Source organism: Canis aureus, chromosome 3 (assembly GCF_053574225.1).
Source record: "Canis aureus isolate CA01 chromosome 3, VMU_Caureus_v.1.0, whole genome shotgun sequence".
NCBI classification, from domain to species: domain Eukaryota; kingdom Metazoa; phylum Chordata; class Mammalia; order Carnivora; family Canidae; genus Canis; species Canis aureus.
In genome coordinates, this window is record NC_135613.1 from 64,127,766 (window position 1) to 64,141,094 (window position 13,329).

Genomic DNA, 13,329 nt, shown 5'->3' on the forward strand with positions numbered 1-13,329 from the left:
TGTAATAGTACAACCCCAAAACGATGATCTGGCTTAGGTTATAACTTTCAAAACTCAAACAACTGTAAATTGTGTTATTTGGAACAATTATGTTTAAATATATATGCTGCCAAAGTGAGCATGGAACAATTACTTGTAAAATTCCCCAAATTCAAAGACACTATTTAAAAATCCAGAAATAAAAACAAATCATGAACACATTATGCTTTATTTCTTTATTATTCTTGGAACATTCTTTTTCCTTTAATAAAAAGATATACATACTAATGGTAGAAAATTAAGAGCCCCTCTATAAAATGCTTTGAAAAGAAATTGCAATTATTACTGAAAATGCCAATTCAGTTTAAAATATTCAAGAGACGCCAGTCAATAATCTTCACAACCTTGAAGCAGACTCGCCTCCCTCTGAACCAATGATCCGCTATACCTCCCAGATAATCCGTCAGAAAAGTCTTTCCACATCTTACAATGAACAGTTCAGAACACCAAGATGTAGGCATGGAACAGGAATGTAAACAGGGTACCCCTATACCTGGTCTCACTTCCCAGTTACTACAATGAAGTCCACAGGACAAGGTAGGGCAGGAAACACGATCCACTGATGCTTGGTGTCAGATACCCAGAGCAGTACCTTCTCTCCCTCTGGCTTGAGGGTCAGCTGGTTAGTTAGATACAATAGAAATAAAACTGAAAGGAATCTGAAGAAGAAATTTTAAAAAATGAATGATATGACTCAACATTTTTTATTTTTGGTGAAGTCGAATGGTTTCCACCACTGAGCAAACTGCAGTGCTTTCTTCCTCTGATCCTCAAAGCTTTCTCGGATCCCTTTCCTCCAGAGTCTTGGCTCTATATCCAGCATCCCACCAATGATTTCCTTTTAAAGAATGAGAAGAAAAAAAAAAAAAAAAAAAAAAACACAGACACATGTCTGAAACGGAATGAAACTATTTCTGTTTATTTTGCTACTAAATATAAAATTTAGTAGTTCTCTGTAAGGATGTTCAAATTTTACATAAATATTAGTTTGAAAAGTGTTATTTTCCAGCATGGAGGATCCTCAAAAAGTTAAAAATAGAACTACCTTACAATCTAGCAATTGTACTACTAGGTATTTACCCAATGGATAAAAAAATACATATTCAAAGGGGTACATGCACCCCCATGTTTATAGCAGCATTATCAACAATGGCCAAATTATAGAAGCAACCCCAAGGGTCCATCAGCTTGAAGAATGGATAAAGAAGATGTGGACTATATATACAATGGAATATTACTCAGCCATAAAAAGTATGAAATCTTGCCATTTGCAATGACATGGATGGAACAAGAGAGTATAATGCTAAGCTAAATAAGTCAGCCAGATAAGACAAATATCATAAGATTTCAATGATATGTGGAATTTAAGAAACAAAATAAATGAACATAGGGAAAAAAAGAGAGGGAAACCAAGAAACAGACTCTGAACTACAGAGAACACACTGCTGTTCACTAGAGGGGAGGTGGGGGGGATGGGGGAAACAGGTGATGGGGATGAAGGAGTGCACCTGTTGTGATAAGCACTGGTGTTGTATGGAATTGATAAATTCTACACCGAAACTAATTTTGCTCCATATGTTAACTAGCTGGAATTTAAATAAAAACGTGGGGGAAAAAATCTTGTTTTCTATTAGTTATAACTATGCAAACCCTGTAATTCTAGGTGTGCTAGTTGTGTTTCCTGTCATGCAACTTGTTCATTTTGTTGCTTGTTTTAGTACCTCTCCCCATGAGGAGAGGATCCTTCTGAGTTGTTCTGGTGAAGGCTAAGGAGAAAAAATTAACCAACATGTAGCAATTATGAACTTTGTTATTGGACTGCAATCCAAGCAGAGGTTCCTGTTCTACTACTTGGTATATTTATACTCCTGTTTCTTCTATTATTAGCTGGAGATCTTTTTTTCAGGAAACAAATCATATTTTAATACTAAGACAAAGAATTAAAAGTTATAAATCACCTTCATTTAAAAGTCATATTCCAAAGCCCCGTAAGAAATGGATTTTGATTAGTCTGCTTATTATTCTACATTATTTCCCTCATGATTCTCTTCCTGTGCTGTTAGCTACAGAAATTAATGCAATTTATGCTTGTCAGTATCCACATACACAAGGATATGGCGGAGACGTGCAATGCTTAGAGGGTGACATAGGAAAACACCATGTCCGGCAGTCTATAGACTTGCCTGGCATGAAGCGATACAGTCACATATGCTTCCTGGACTGTATGGTGCTTCATTACAAACGAAGGGTCTGCATCGACCATGAATGAGAGGCATGTGCACCCTTGGTTCTGTCACAGTGACTGAGTTACATAACCTGTCTGGAGGTCAGGGTCTTCATCTGTGAAACAAAGAACATCTAACAAAACAGAGTGCTCACAACAAAACCTGGCTCACTGTCAGCTCACTCTGGGTGTCAACAGGCGTCACCCTGTTCAACACAAGGCGTGCTGACTCCACGGGAAAACAAGTATCAGCACTCTTGACAGGGTCAGTATATGTTTGGTTGCGAAGTGACATTCCTGACTGTTATGAATATTCTGGGATACTTTTATTAATAGTTCCTAGCTTCTTTCTCTAAATATTGTGTGGAACCATACTAACCAACTTCACTCTATATTGTGCCCAGAGTTTTTATTTCTCTTTGAAAGACAAGTGTTAACCAAATTGCTAAACTCCAGAATTTTATTAAACTTGTGAGCATACCTTTCCAAAGTAATGAGGGAATTTGTGTTGATCTTCAATGACATGGGCAAACCCTCCTTGGAGGCCAAAATCCACAGAGAAGTAAGGTAAGCCTCTGGGTACCTAAATAAATGGATAAATCACACATGAACACAGCCTAGAATCACAGAGTTCTGCTGAATCCCTTCTCCTGCTCTATGACATGACAGTAATAAGCACCCCTTCAAGACAAAAGTATATTTCCAATCTTACAAATACCTAGGCAATGACCTAACTTTCAAAGTAAAGCATTCATTTGGTAGCCTTTCAGCCAGACAACTCATATATATAACATCCAGCAATTATAATAAAAACCAGTATTTTCCTGTTTGTGGGGAAAACACAAAGAAGGTACTATTTTTTAAAAATATAACAGTAAAAAAAATTAATAATAACAGTAATTTTCCTGAGACTACACAGAGACTAAGGATATGGATTCACATATTTCCCTCACCAAGCAGAATAGGGAGAGGCCTACCCATATACATAGAGCTTTGTTTATAATCTGAGATTTTACTACTATCTATTTACTTATCAAAGATGAACTAAACCCAGTCAACCATAATTTTTATTAACGGGTGAGATGGGTATAGCAGTATTTAGTTTACCAACCTTATTTCAAAGTTTCTCCAGGATTACCTATTATCTATTCATCTCTCCTTTCTATATACACACACATAATCTCTCTCTCTCTTTCTCACACACACACACACACACACACACACACACACACACGTAGTCTGAATTCTATCTTAACTGGAAAAGTCCATAGTTTCTGGCTTCATCAATTAAGTAGATCTTGTATCCTTGCTAGTTTTCCCTCTAAGCCCGAATTCTGTCACCACAAATTACTCAGGTGGATCCTGATCCCCTCGTATAGTCAGCAGTTCCTCATTTTGGCACCGAATCACAGTTCTATGTAATTATATGTATTTTATATTGTGTCCTTGAGAAGGCATGACTTGGGAGGAGATAGTATGGTACGATGGAAAGAGTGGTCGTCATAAAATAATAAAAAGTAGTATAAATTAAGGCTTATTAAAAAGCTGTTCATGTTATAGGAAAAGCACAAGAAAAAAATCAGTTAACCAAATAGTACATAATATAAAATACAAGGTTTTGTGCCTTTGTATTTTTTTATATTTTTGCATTTTAAAAATACGATAAACATGTATGACCTAGACAACAGGCAAAAATGAAGTCAAGAGACAGATATGGCCTCTACCACAGCTCTGATTCTTACACCTGTGTAACCAAGTTATTTAACATCTCTTGAGTCTCATGAGGACGAGGAGGAGCCACGAGGTTCACTGTGGGGATGAAGGAGGAGACTGCACATCAAGTATTTAGCCCAGTGCTGGGCACAGAGCAGGTTCTTCCAATACTACTATCTTTTCTGTCTTCTAAACAATAGTGCTTTGTGCAAACATGGTGGTCAAAGGAAAAAGGATGGAAGGCTCCATGAGAATATTTCCACTATCTAAAGCAGATCATCACAAAAATATTTCTGCTGTTTTTTTTAAAGATTCATTTATTTATTCATGAGACACTCAGAGAGGCAGAGACATAAGCAGAGGGAGAAGGAGGCTTTTTGCACGAATCCTGATGCAGGACTCAATCCCAGGACCACTGAGCCACCTAGGTGATCCAATATTTCTGCTATCGGAAGCAGAACATCACATGCAAATCACGAATGTGGATGGTTAAAACAATGTTCCAGAACTACATCACCAGTGGACAGTGCTTCCAAGGAGAGAGAACATGAGGAAGCAATTTGGGATGACTGTGCCTATGCCCTCTGTTCCTATATTACTGTATTCTGCAGAATAATGGCCCTAAAATATGTCAACATTCTAATCCTACATTTGTCATGAATATATTACCTCATATGGCAGAGGGACTTCACAGATGGGATTAATTTATGGTTACTGAAATGAGGAGGAGGTGTCCTGGGTTACCCATGTGGGCCCAATGCAATCATAAGAGTTAGTGTTAGGGAAGACTGGGAGATCCTACATCACTCGATTTGAAGATGAAGGATGAGCCACAAGCCAGGGAATGCATGCAGCTTCTAGAAGCTGGAAAAAGGGAAGGGCACAGATTCTTCCCATGGCTTCCAGAAGGAATGCAGGCCTGCTAACCACCTGAGTTCATTCCAACAAAACCTATTTCACATTGGGTTAGTTGAAATTAAACTTAAAATCATAGTATTTTAAGTTTGGGAAGAGGGACACCTGAGTGGCTCAGCATGGAGCGTCTGCCTTCAGCTCAGGACATGATTCTAGAGTTCCAGGATTAAGTCCCATATCGGGCTCCCTGCATGGAGCCTGCTTCTCCCTCTGCTTGTGTCTCTGCCTCTCTCTCTCTCTCTCTCTGTGTCTCTCATGAATAAATAAATAAAATCTTTAAAAAAAAAAGTTCGGGAAGAATTCATATGAAATCTCAATAAAATTGCCTTGGGAAAAATGAACACTTCTCTTGACAAGTCAGTTAATAACATGCACTTGCTCTGCAGTGAACATAAAGGTCTATTTCCCTCGTGTATTTCTATGAACTTCACACAAACTTCACACAAGCAAAGAAATCAAGATTCAGAAAGGAAACAAACAGGCATAAAAAGAAAAGGTTATACTCATCACAGAAGAATATAAGTCAACAAAGAATCAGAATGAATTTCAGTATGTAAATCTCTCCTAGAAGCCAAGGATCTACTTGAAAAAAAAAATCACCCAATCATGAAGCAGGTAAAACATTTTATGAAACTACCAGGGGCACAGAGTTTTAAAAAATAAGTATAATGAGGTTCTTCCAGAATAAAAATAACATCAAAATAAGTCAAGATTGTTCACTTTGTGCTCAGAAACACTTTTTATCATTTTTAAAAGGCAGTGGAAAGCTTGTTAACCTAAAAAGTGACCTCCTCTGGAATTATTCCTAATATTCAAGTTCTCTTCAGAAGTTCATCCATATGATTATTGAATTCTAAAGCTGAGAGGTCATCTGGCTCATTCCCTGTCTGCTGTGACTCTCAGATACTATGCAGTGACTTAGAAAAGGCAACTGTTGGCATCTTTGCAATACTTCAAAGTAGCATATTCAACTACCATTCCTACAAAGATATTTCTTATTTTCTATATTGGTTAAAATAGTAAAACCTCCTAGATATTTAACTCAAATACTGTGCATGTTTTACAAAACAAACATAGAATAGGTACAAGGTGGTTTACCAGTAAGAAAACTGCATATACAGGGTAGCAAATGGAGAATAATACATTCTTTTACAATGTCTATTATGAAATATTTTCAAACGCCATTAAAATCATGCTATAAAAGAATATTTAATGGCACTGAAGATCATGATATGAGAAGTGAAAAACTCAGCCACAACAGGTGTGCGTACATTAGATGCCTTTTTGTACAGGCTCACAGAAGACAGAAATAAAGAGGACATTTGGAGAGGGGTTTGGGTTTTGTTTTTAATTTTTAAATACATGTTTTGGCCCAATTCACCAGCAAGTAAAGAGAAGAAGACTGTAGACAATGTTTTATCTTTCAATTAAAACTACCATCAGTAATGCAATGGAATTTCAATCTTTTGACTAAGATACAATAAATGTAATGAGAAATCCTACCAGTCACTTGTATCAGGAGTTTGCCTTTCCAAAAGAAGAAACAGAAGAAAAATTATCTGATGCCATCTACTACAAGTGTCAACAAATTAAAAAAAAAAAATTATAAAAGTTTTAATTTAAATAAAATATTTTGGACTTTATAGATTACATAGTCTCTCTGTTGTAACTCTCAGCTCTGCCCTCATGGCATGAAAGCTTCCAAAAACAATACATAACAGACTGGTGTAGCTGTGTTACAATATGACACCAATTACATACACGGCAGCAGGATATAAGATTTAGCACAGGCTGGAGTGTCCAACCCCTGCACCTGGACTGAGCCCTCCAGAGTCCACGGTCTTTTCTGTTCTGTTCTACGGTGTGTAAGAGTGCCTGGTAAATAGCTGTCACTCAACAAGTAGTTGTATGATAAACAACTTTTTGAATAGAAGAACAAAAAGGAATCCATAGTTCTATTCTCTCTCTATTCTATTTAATTTGTATTTCTAGAAAAGAGGGAGGTCATTGCAGAAGTACTCAACTCATGTGCAGCATATCTAAGAGATGATCTGCAAATCAAGACTGGGCAGCATGGTTAGGAAAGTCCAACAAGGAACGATAAGGCCATCATCTAACTCAACCACTGTTTTAAAGGAACCTAAAAGGGAATCTTTGTATAAGGAAAAAAAAAAAAAAAGAGGTCCAAAATCAAATAGACTCTAGGAAAATGTTTCTCTCATTATAATTCAAGTAACAAGAAGGGCCCTCTCATTACCTGTCCCACAGAGGCTGAGAAGCCCATTACAGGAGCTCCTGTGGCAGAGTGGAATGCTATCATAGCCATTATAGGCACTGCAATGGCACAGGGCCCGAAGGTCAGGAATACACATTCAAATAAACATTTGAACAAAGGAACATTTGCTAGACCAAGGAGGATGAAAATAACTTCTTATTCAGAGAATTACTTCACCTTTGGACACTCAGCCAAATGGTCTCTTTCTCAAACAAGATGAAGATCCTAAATACCAGGGAGGAAAAAGAGATACTCACAGACTTTCTGATATCTTTTGAAGAGAGATCGATCAATTTCTTGTTCATAGACCATTCTTCATCAGATTCCATTATGGCTTTCTAAGAAATAGCCATTTATTAATGAAAAAATAGTTCATAAGCAAATACAAAGAGATAGTATAAAAATAAAGTAATACAGTGAATTAATCACAGGATATATTATACATGGTAATTCTTATTCTGAATGGATTAAGCTTTAATTTCTGTTATTTAAAACTGGACCTTCTTGATTTTTTTAAAGTCCTATCTTTAGCCAAGATAAGATTATTTCACTCATTCTTAATTTTTATACTAACTTTAGCCCAACTTTACATAATAAACACAATCCTTAGTAAGTCTAAGCAACTTAATATTGAACATAAGTTTGTAAACAAACATTCACAACTTCCTTATCTCATTCATAAAAATCTGCTCAAATAAAGTTATTTAGTTTTACCGTCCTTTTCCAAATATTGAGAGTAATTTATAAGCTCTCTGGCAATCAAGCACTTGGACTATCTCTGGCCCTATAACAAAGAAGTAAAAATGCAGGAGGAATAAATACACAGAAATGGCATAAGACTTTCTAGGCTAAGCAACAGAACTAGTATTTATGGTAAAGAAATATTTAATAGAAAATCCAGGATCATGAGTATAAAATACTCTCATTTTTGTACAGTTATCATTATTAATGAAACAAATTTTAAACATACAATTAACAGTCTAATAAGCACAATTTAAAAACATCAGATATACTGCTGTTCCATATTTAAAGGGCCTGGATTGCTTGTGTTGACACTATACTGTAGCACATTTAATATAAAACTGAAGGGATCCCTGGGTGGCGCAGCGGTTTATCGCCTGCCTTTGGCCCGGGGCGCGATCCTGGAGACCCGGGATTGAATCCCACGTCGGGCTCCCGGTGCATGGAGCCTGCTTCTCCCTCTACCTATGTCTCTGCCTCTCTCTTTCTCTCTCTCTGTGTGTGACTATCATAAATAAATAAAAATTAAAAATAAAATAAAATGAAATAAAACTGAAGCCAAATCAAATAAATGCATCTTTAATGATCATGAAAAAGGTTTAATGTAGAAATGTGACACACTATCCTGTTGAGTGATGACATTTCTGTCGCCCACTGTGAGCAAACAGTGGCTGCCCCATCTTGCATCCCATTACCTCAAGGCTGACAGTCACAGTAATCAAAGATCCTCCTGAAGAAGTACCAACATACACACACAAAATTAAAGTATAATAACATCTTTCCCACCTGATTCTGTTTGACATGGAATCAGCATGGGTTGGGGGATTATCCGGCTCCTTCTTCTACTTCAACAGTATAATTCTTAAAAATCCATAGTCAATTGTTTTTAAAAATCTGTACAAAGAGGGGTGCCTGGGGGGCTCTGTCGGTTACGCATCTGACTCTTGACCTCAGCTCAGGTCTTGATCTCAGGGTCGTGAGTTCAAGCACCATACTGGGCTCCATGCTGGGTGTGAAACCTACTTTTAAAAAAAAGTCTTGGGGCACCTGGGTGGTTCAGTCACTTCAGTGGCCAACTCTTGATTTTGGTTCAGGTCACAACCTCAGGGTCCTGGGATTAAGCCCCTCATTGGGCTCCCCTGCTCAGTGGGAAGTCGGCTTGAGGACTTGAGGACTTTCCTTCTGCCCTCTTTCTCTCTCAAGCATGCTCACACTCTTTCTCTCTCTCTCTAAAATAAATAATCTTTAAAAAAAATCTCTACAGAGGAAATAGATTTTCACCACCTCATTAACCTTAACAGGTCTTACAATCCTTCTTATTGGGATGTACAGTCCACATTGATAAACCTGACTATCCTATGTTGTCTAAATGTTGCACTGAAAAGTGTTCCTGTAATCACTTCACAAAACATGACCTCCTCTGATCACTGACATGTTACTGATTCATAGGTGGCTCTACATGGAAGCATTTACATTAATCTGTAAGTTAAACTGCACCCAGCTCAATATCAAGCCATGCTATTCAGTAAAAGCTGTCTGAATATTACAATGACACTTAACTGATTAAACACTCTAGTAATTATATGTCCAAAATGTATGTCAAGATTAGACACTGGTTTCTTCTTACAAACAGCATGATGAGGTATGAAATACTAAAAGAGCAGTAACTTATTTTAACAATTGTAATCTGTACTATTTGTATGTAACCATAGTAAGCTCTCGTGAATTTCAGTAAGTTTTTTTTAGAATTATGACTATAATTTTGACTTGAAAGTACTTCAAGGTAAAAACCTGATTTTTCATTTGAGAAATGAGAAATTAAAATAGAAATTTTAAATGACCATTTGACAGTTTATTCATACTTATAAATAAGCATGCTTTGTAAAGATCAAACTCCCAAATTTTCTTCTAAAGAAATGTGTAATACAGCGGAATTTTTTTGTGCTTTACTTCATTTCTTTAGATAAAGTCTGACATAAGTATACATAGAGAAAAAAATACAAGAAAAAAGATAATCATATTCATAAAACAGCACCATAATGAAAAGATATGCATGCAAAGACTATCCTCAAATACCTTAAAATAGATGGGAGCCATGTCACCCACTTCCTTCGGGAGAGGGATGCACTCATAAACCATGTGACACTGCCTCTTCATGCCCATGTATGTTTCTAAAAAGATGCAGTCCAATCCTTTAACTTCAAACATCTTTACCAATGATTTTCTGAACATCTGAAGAAAGGAAAGTGGTTTGGTAAATAAAGCACTCAGAAAAAATATAAAATGTAAAAACAATAAAAGGTAAAGTAAATTCCTTTAAAATAAAAAAAATAAGTAGTAAACATTAAATTCTCTACTGTTACCTTATAGTTACTTTACTTTCTAAACCTACTACATTATTTCACATACTTAAGCAACATTTTTTTTAAACTGAAACTACTCTGCACTGTTTTATGTATATAGTGGAAATGGTTCCAAATAAACTAAAATAACAAAAGGAAGAGATAAAATCAAACTCAAGTAGTAAAATATGCAGAACTGACAGTAAAATCAGAGGAGAACAAAAACCTCCTGGAAGGCAGGCATGGAATTCCCTCACAGCTGCTTACCTATGCTCACAGCGTCCTTGTCCACTGGTTCCCTTCACTTGTAACCCTGCGTATTCAACTGGTCCCCTATTTTCACCTACAATCGTGTCCTAAACAAGCGTATGAAAGTCAAACACACTGAAGTTGAAAAGAGAGTGTTTTCTCTTCCCAAAGAACTCAACATAATTATGAAACCCCTACTTTTTATTATTTTCTACTTATTTATTTCACACTCCCAGGCCTGAGGGACAGTGGTTTGTGGAGGGTGTTTGGACAGAGCTCAGACATGCAGTCTAGGAAGACCACATGTATTCACAGGACAGCCCTTAGAGTAAAGGATGAAGCTAGGAAGGGGAGCAGGCTGGAGCCTGGCAGCCAGAAGCTGACTCCCCACCACCACCAAGGTGTCTAAGAATTCTAAATTCAAACCTGGCCTCGTAGAGTGTCATATAGTTATAAAGTACTAGTAGTATATTTGCCTAAATAGGAGGAAGAAACTTTTTTTATTTAGATTTGTCAGCTGATTTATAACTTTTTAAAATTTTAATTAAAATTTTAAATTATGATTGTAGATGAAGAAAATACAGAGATATCATGTACATTTAATCCTGGTTCCCCAAACATCTTACAAAACCACAGTACAGCATCACAACCAGAATATTAACAAGGATACAGTTGAGATACATAGCAACTCCAACACTGTTAAGGATCCCTCTGCCCGCTTAAGCCACATTCACTCTCATCACATCAGCAACCATAAGTGTGTTCTCCATTTCTTTAATCCTAGCATTTCCAGAATGTTCTATCAACGGAATCACAATCTTTTGAGGTTGCTGTTCTTCACTCAGCATAACGTTGCTGTTCTTCACTCAGCATAACTCCCTGGAGATTCGGGGCACCTGGGTGGCTCAGTGGGTTAAACATCTGCCTTCGGCTCAGGTCATGATCTCAGGGTCCTGGGATCGAGCCCTACTTGGGCTCCCTGCTCAGCGGGGTGTCTGCTTCTCCCTCTCCCTCTGCTCCTCCCCCTTCTCTCTCTCTCTCTCTCAAATAAATAAATAAAATCTTTAAAAAAGAAAAAAAAAACCTGGAGATTCAATCTGGTTGTTGTTGAGACACTGCCTAGGGACACCACGGGAGGCACCTGTGCAGGCTCCCCAATCAGCCTCTATTGACATCCAATAGAGGGAGAGGCTACTTACTACTGCTATGTAGGGGATGGGAACTCTGAGATCCCACCAGGTCTCTGATAATCACTTATTACTGATCACTCATCGCTTTTCTGTTTTGTATTCATTTTATAAAATAAAAGTAGGAAAAAAAAAGAAATCAAGTAATTGTAATCTGACATAAACTAGAGAGATATCTAATAAGCAATGGATACAGGATTTGCTTTTCATTTCTGGCCATGGCTATAAGGAATTTCAACACAGCCTCCCTACTTTAGATGCTCAATTTGTTGTTAAACTCAAAGTCTTGGCTAATAGCCTACAGGGGTGCAGATTATCCACCTACACTCTCATTATAAGGAGACTGTGAGGTAAATCATTAGAGATGACTAAAGATGATTGTTTCCCCTTTTAAAAATTTTCTGACTTTGGTACTATATAAAATCAAATTAATGGAGACAGTATGCACACAAATGAGGTTAAATTATGATTAAAAATAACAAAATATAAGCTATGGCATAGATATCTACATGGTAAAATTGATCATTCAAATCTTATAGTTGCCAAAGCCCTATTGTGATTTCTGCGGATAAAAACCCCTCCCCCCCAAAAAAAGCTGTTTTCATTAAATTGTTTCACTTTCCTCTTCTTGAGCAAACAAAGGAAACTAAATTTCCCAGCCTCTCTAGGATTTAGGTGGGGACATATTTAATTCTGGGCAACAGAATGCATATCAAAAGGACAGTGTCACTTGTATGACAAGTGGCTTATGTGTCATTTGAAACTGTTAAGGGGTACTGTGCCCTTTTTGTATTCATTTTCTTTCATCCAAGGGGCTGAAAGAGAAGGATTCCACCACAGGAGAGCCTTTGCATGGAAGGAGCTTGGATACCTGATTTAATGACTAGAGGCAATCTGCCTTGGAGAACTGCCCAACCCACACTGGAATATGACATAAGAAATTAACTTCTGGAGCACCTGGAGGACCTAGTCTGTTGAGCATCTGCCTTTGGCTCAGGTCATGATCCCAGGGTCCTGGGATGGAGCCCCGCTTCGGGGCCTCATATCTCAGGTTTCTGCTGGGTGGGTGAAGAAGAATGCTCTTTCTCCTTCTGCCCCTCAATCCTGTGCTTGCTTTCTCTCTCTCCCAAATAAATAAATAAATCTTAAAAAAAAAAAAAAAAAAAAAGAAATTAACTCTTGCTGTTTTAGAGCACTGTGAGTCAGGCTTTGTCTGCAACGGCAGTGAAGAATAAAATGGGTGATCCACAAACAGTTAACTAACTGCCTTCTTCCCTCTACTTAATTGTATGTCACGACAGTTACCTTCATAGGCCTAGTAACAGATGCACAAAAAAATTAAAACACAAAACCAAATGGGAAAATATGACCATTTTTATAACATGTTTTTTTAGACTGTCTCTAGTTTGTTAACTGTTACTATGTTTCTGAATTGTTATTATGAATATTTTCAATTAATTGTAATTAATTTCATTACCTACTTCTGTGGTAAGATAATCTTATATGCTAGAAAAAGGAAAATCACTACTAGAGAGGAACTACATATTTGAAAACTAAGTTTTCTGAAGAAGGTAGAAGGTAGATAAAAAGTAGTAGCAGCAATAACAATGTAAATTCAGCTAATCTAAACATATCTCATAAACC

At 37.0% G+C, this 13,329-nt stretch overlaps 1 protein-coding gene across 3 annotated transcripts in view; it reads right to left on the bottom strand.

Moving 5' to 3' along the window:
* Window positions 1-200: 200 nt before the first annotated feature.
* CWF19L2 (CWF19 like cell cycle control factor 2) overlaps window positions 201-13,329 on the bottom strand; it is a 144,466-nt gene continuing 131,337 nt past the window's right edge. For 2 of the 3 annotated variants that reach the window (XM_077893314.1, XM_077893313.1), the window contains 4 exons: window positions 9,984-10,139; window positions 7,424-7,504; window positions 2,745-2,846; window positions 201-877 (listed from right to left, as the gene is read on the bottom strand). In XM_077893314.1, coding sequence (XP_077749440.1) covers window positions 734-877; window positions 2,745-2,846; window positions 7,424-7,504; window positions 9,984-10,139 — 483 coding nt within the window. In that variant the 3' untranslated portion in view covers window positions 201-733. Of the gene's footprint in view, window positions 878-2,744; window positions 2,847-7,423; window positions 7,505-7,532; window positions 7,951-9,983; window positions 10,140-13,329 lie in introns of those variants that run through there. The other variant, XM_077893315.1, reaches the window with a different exon arrangement.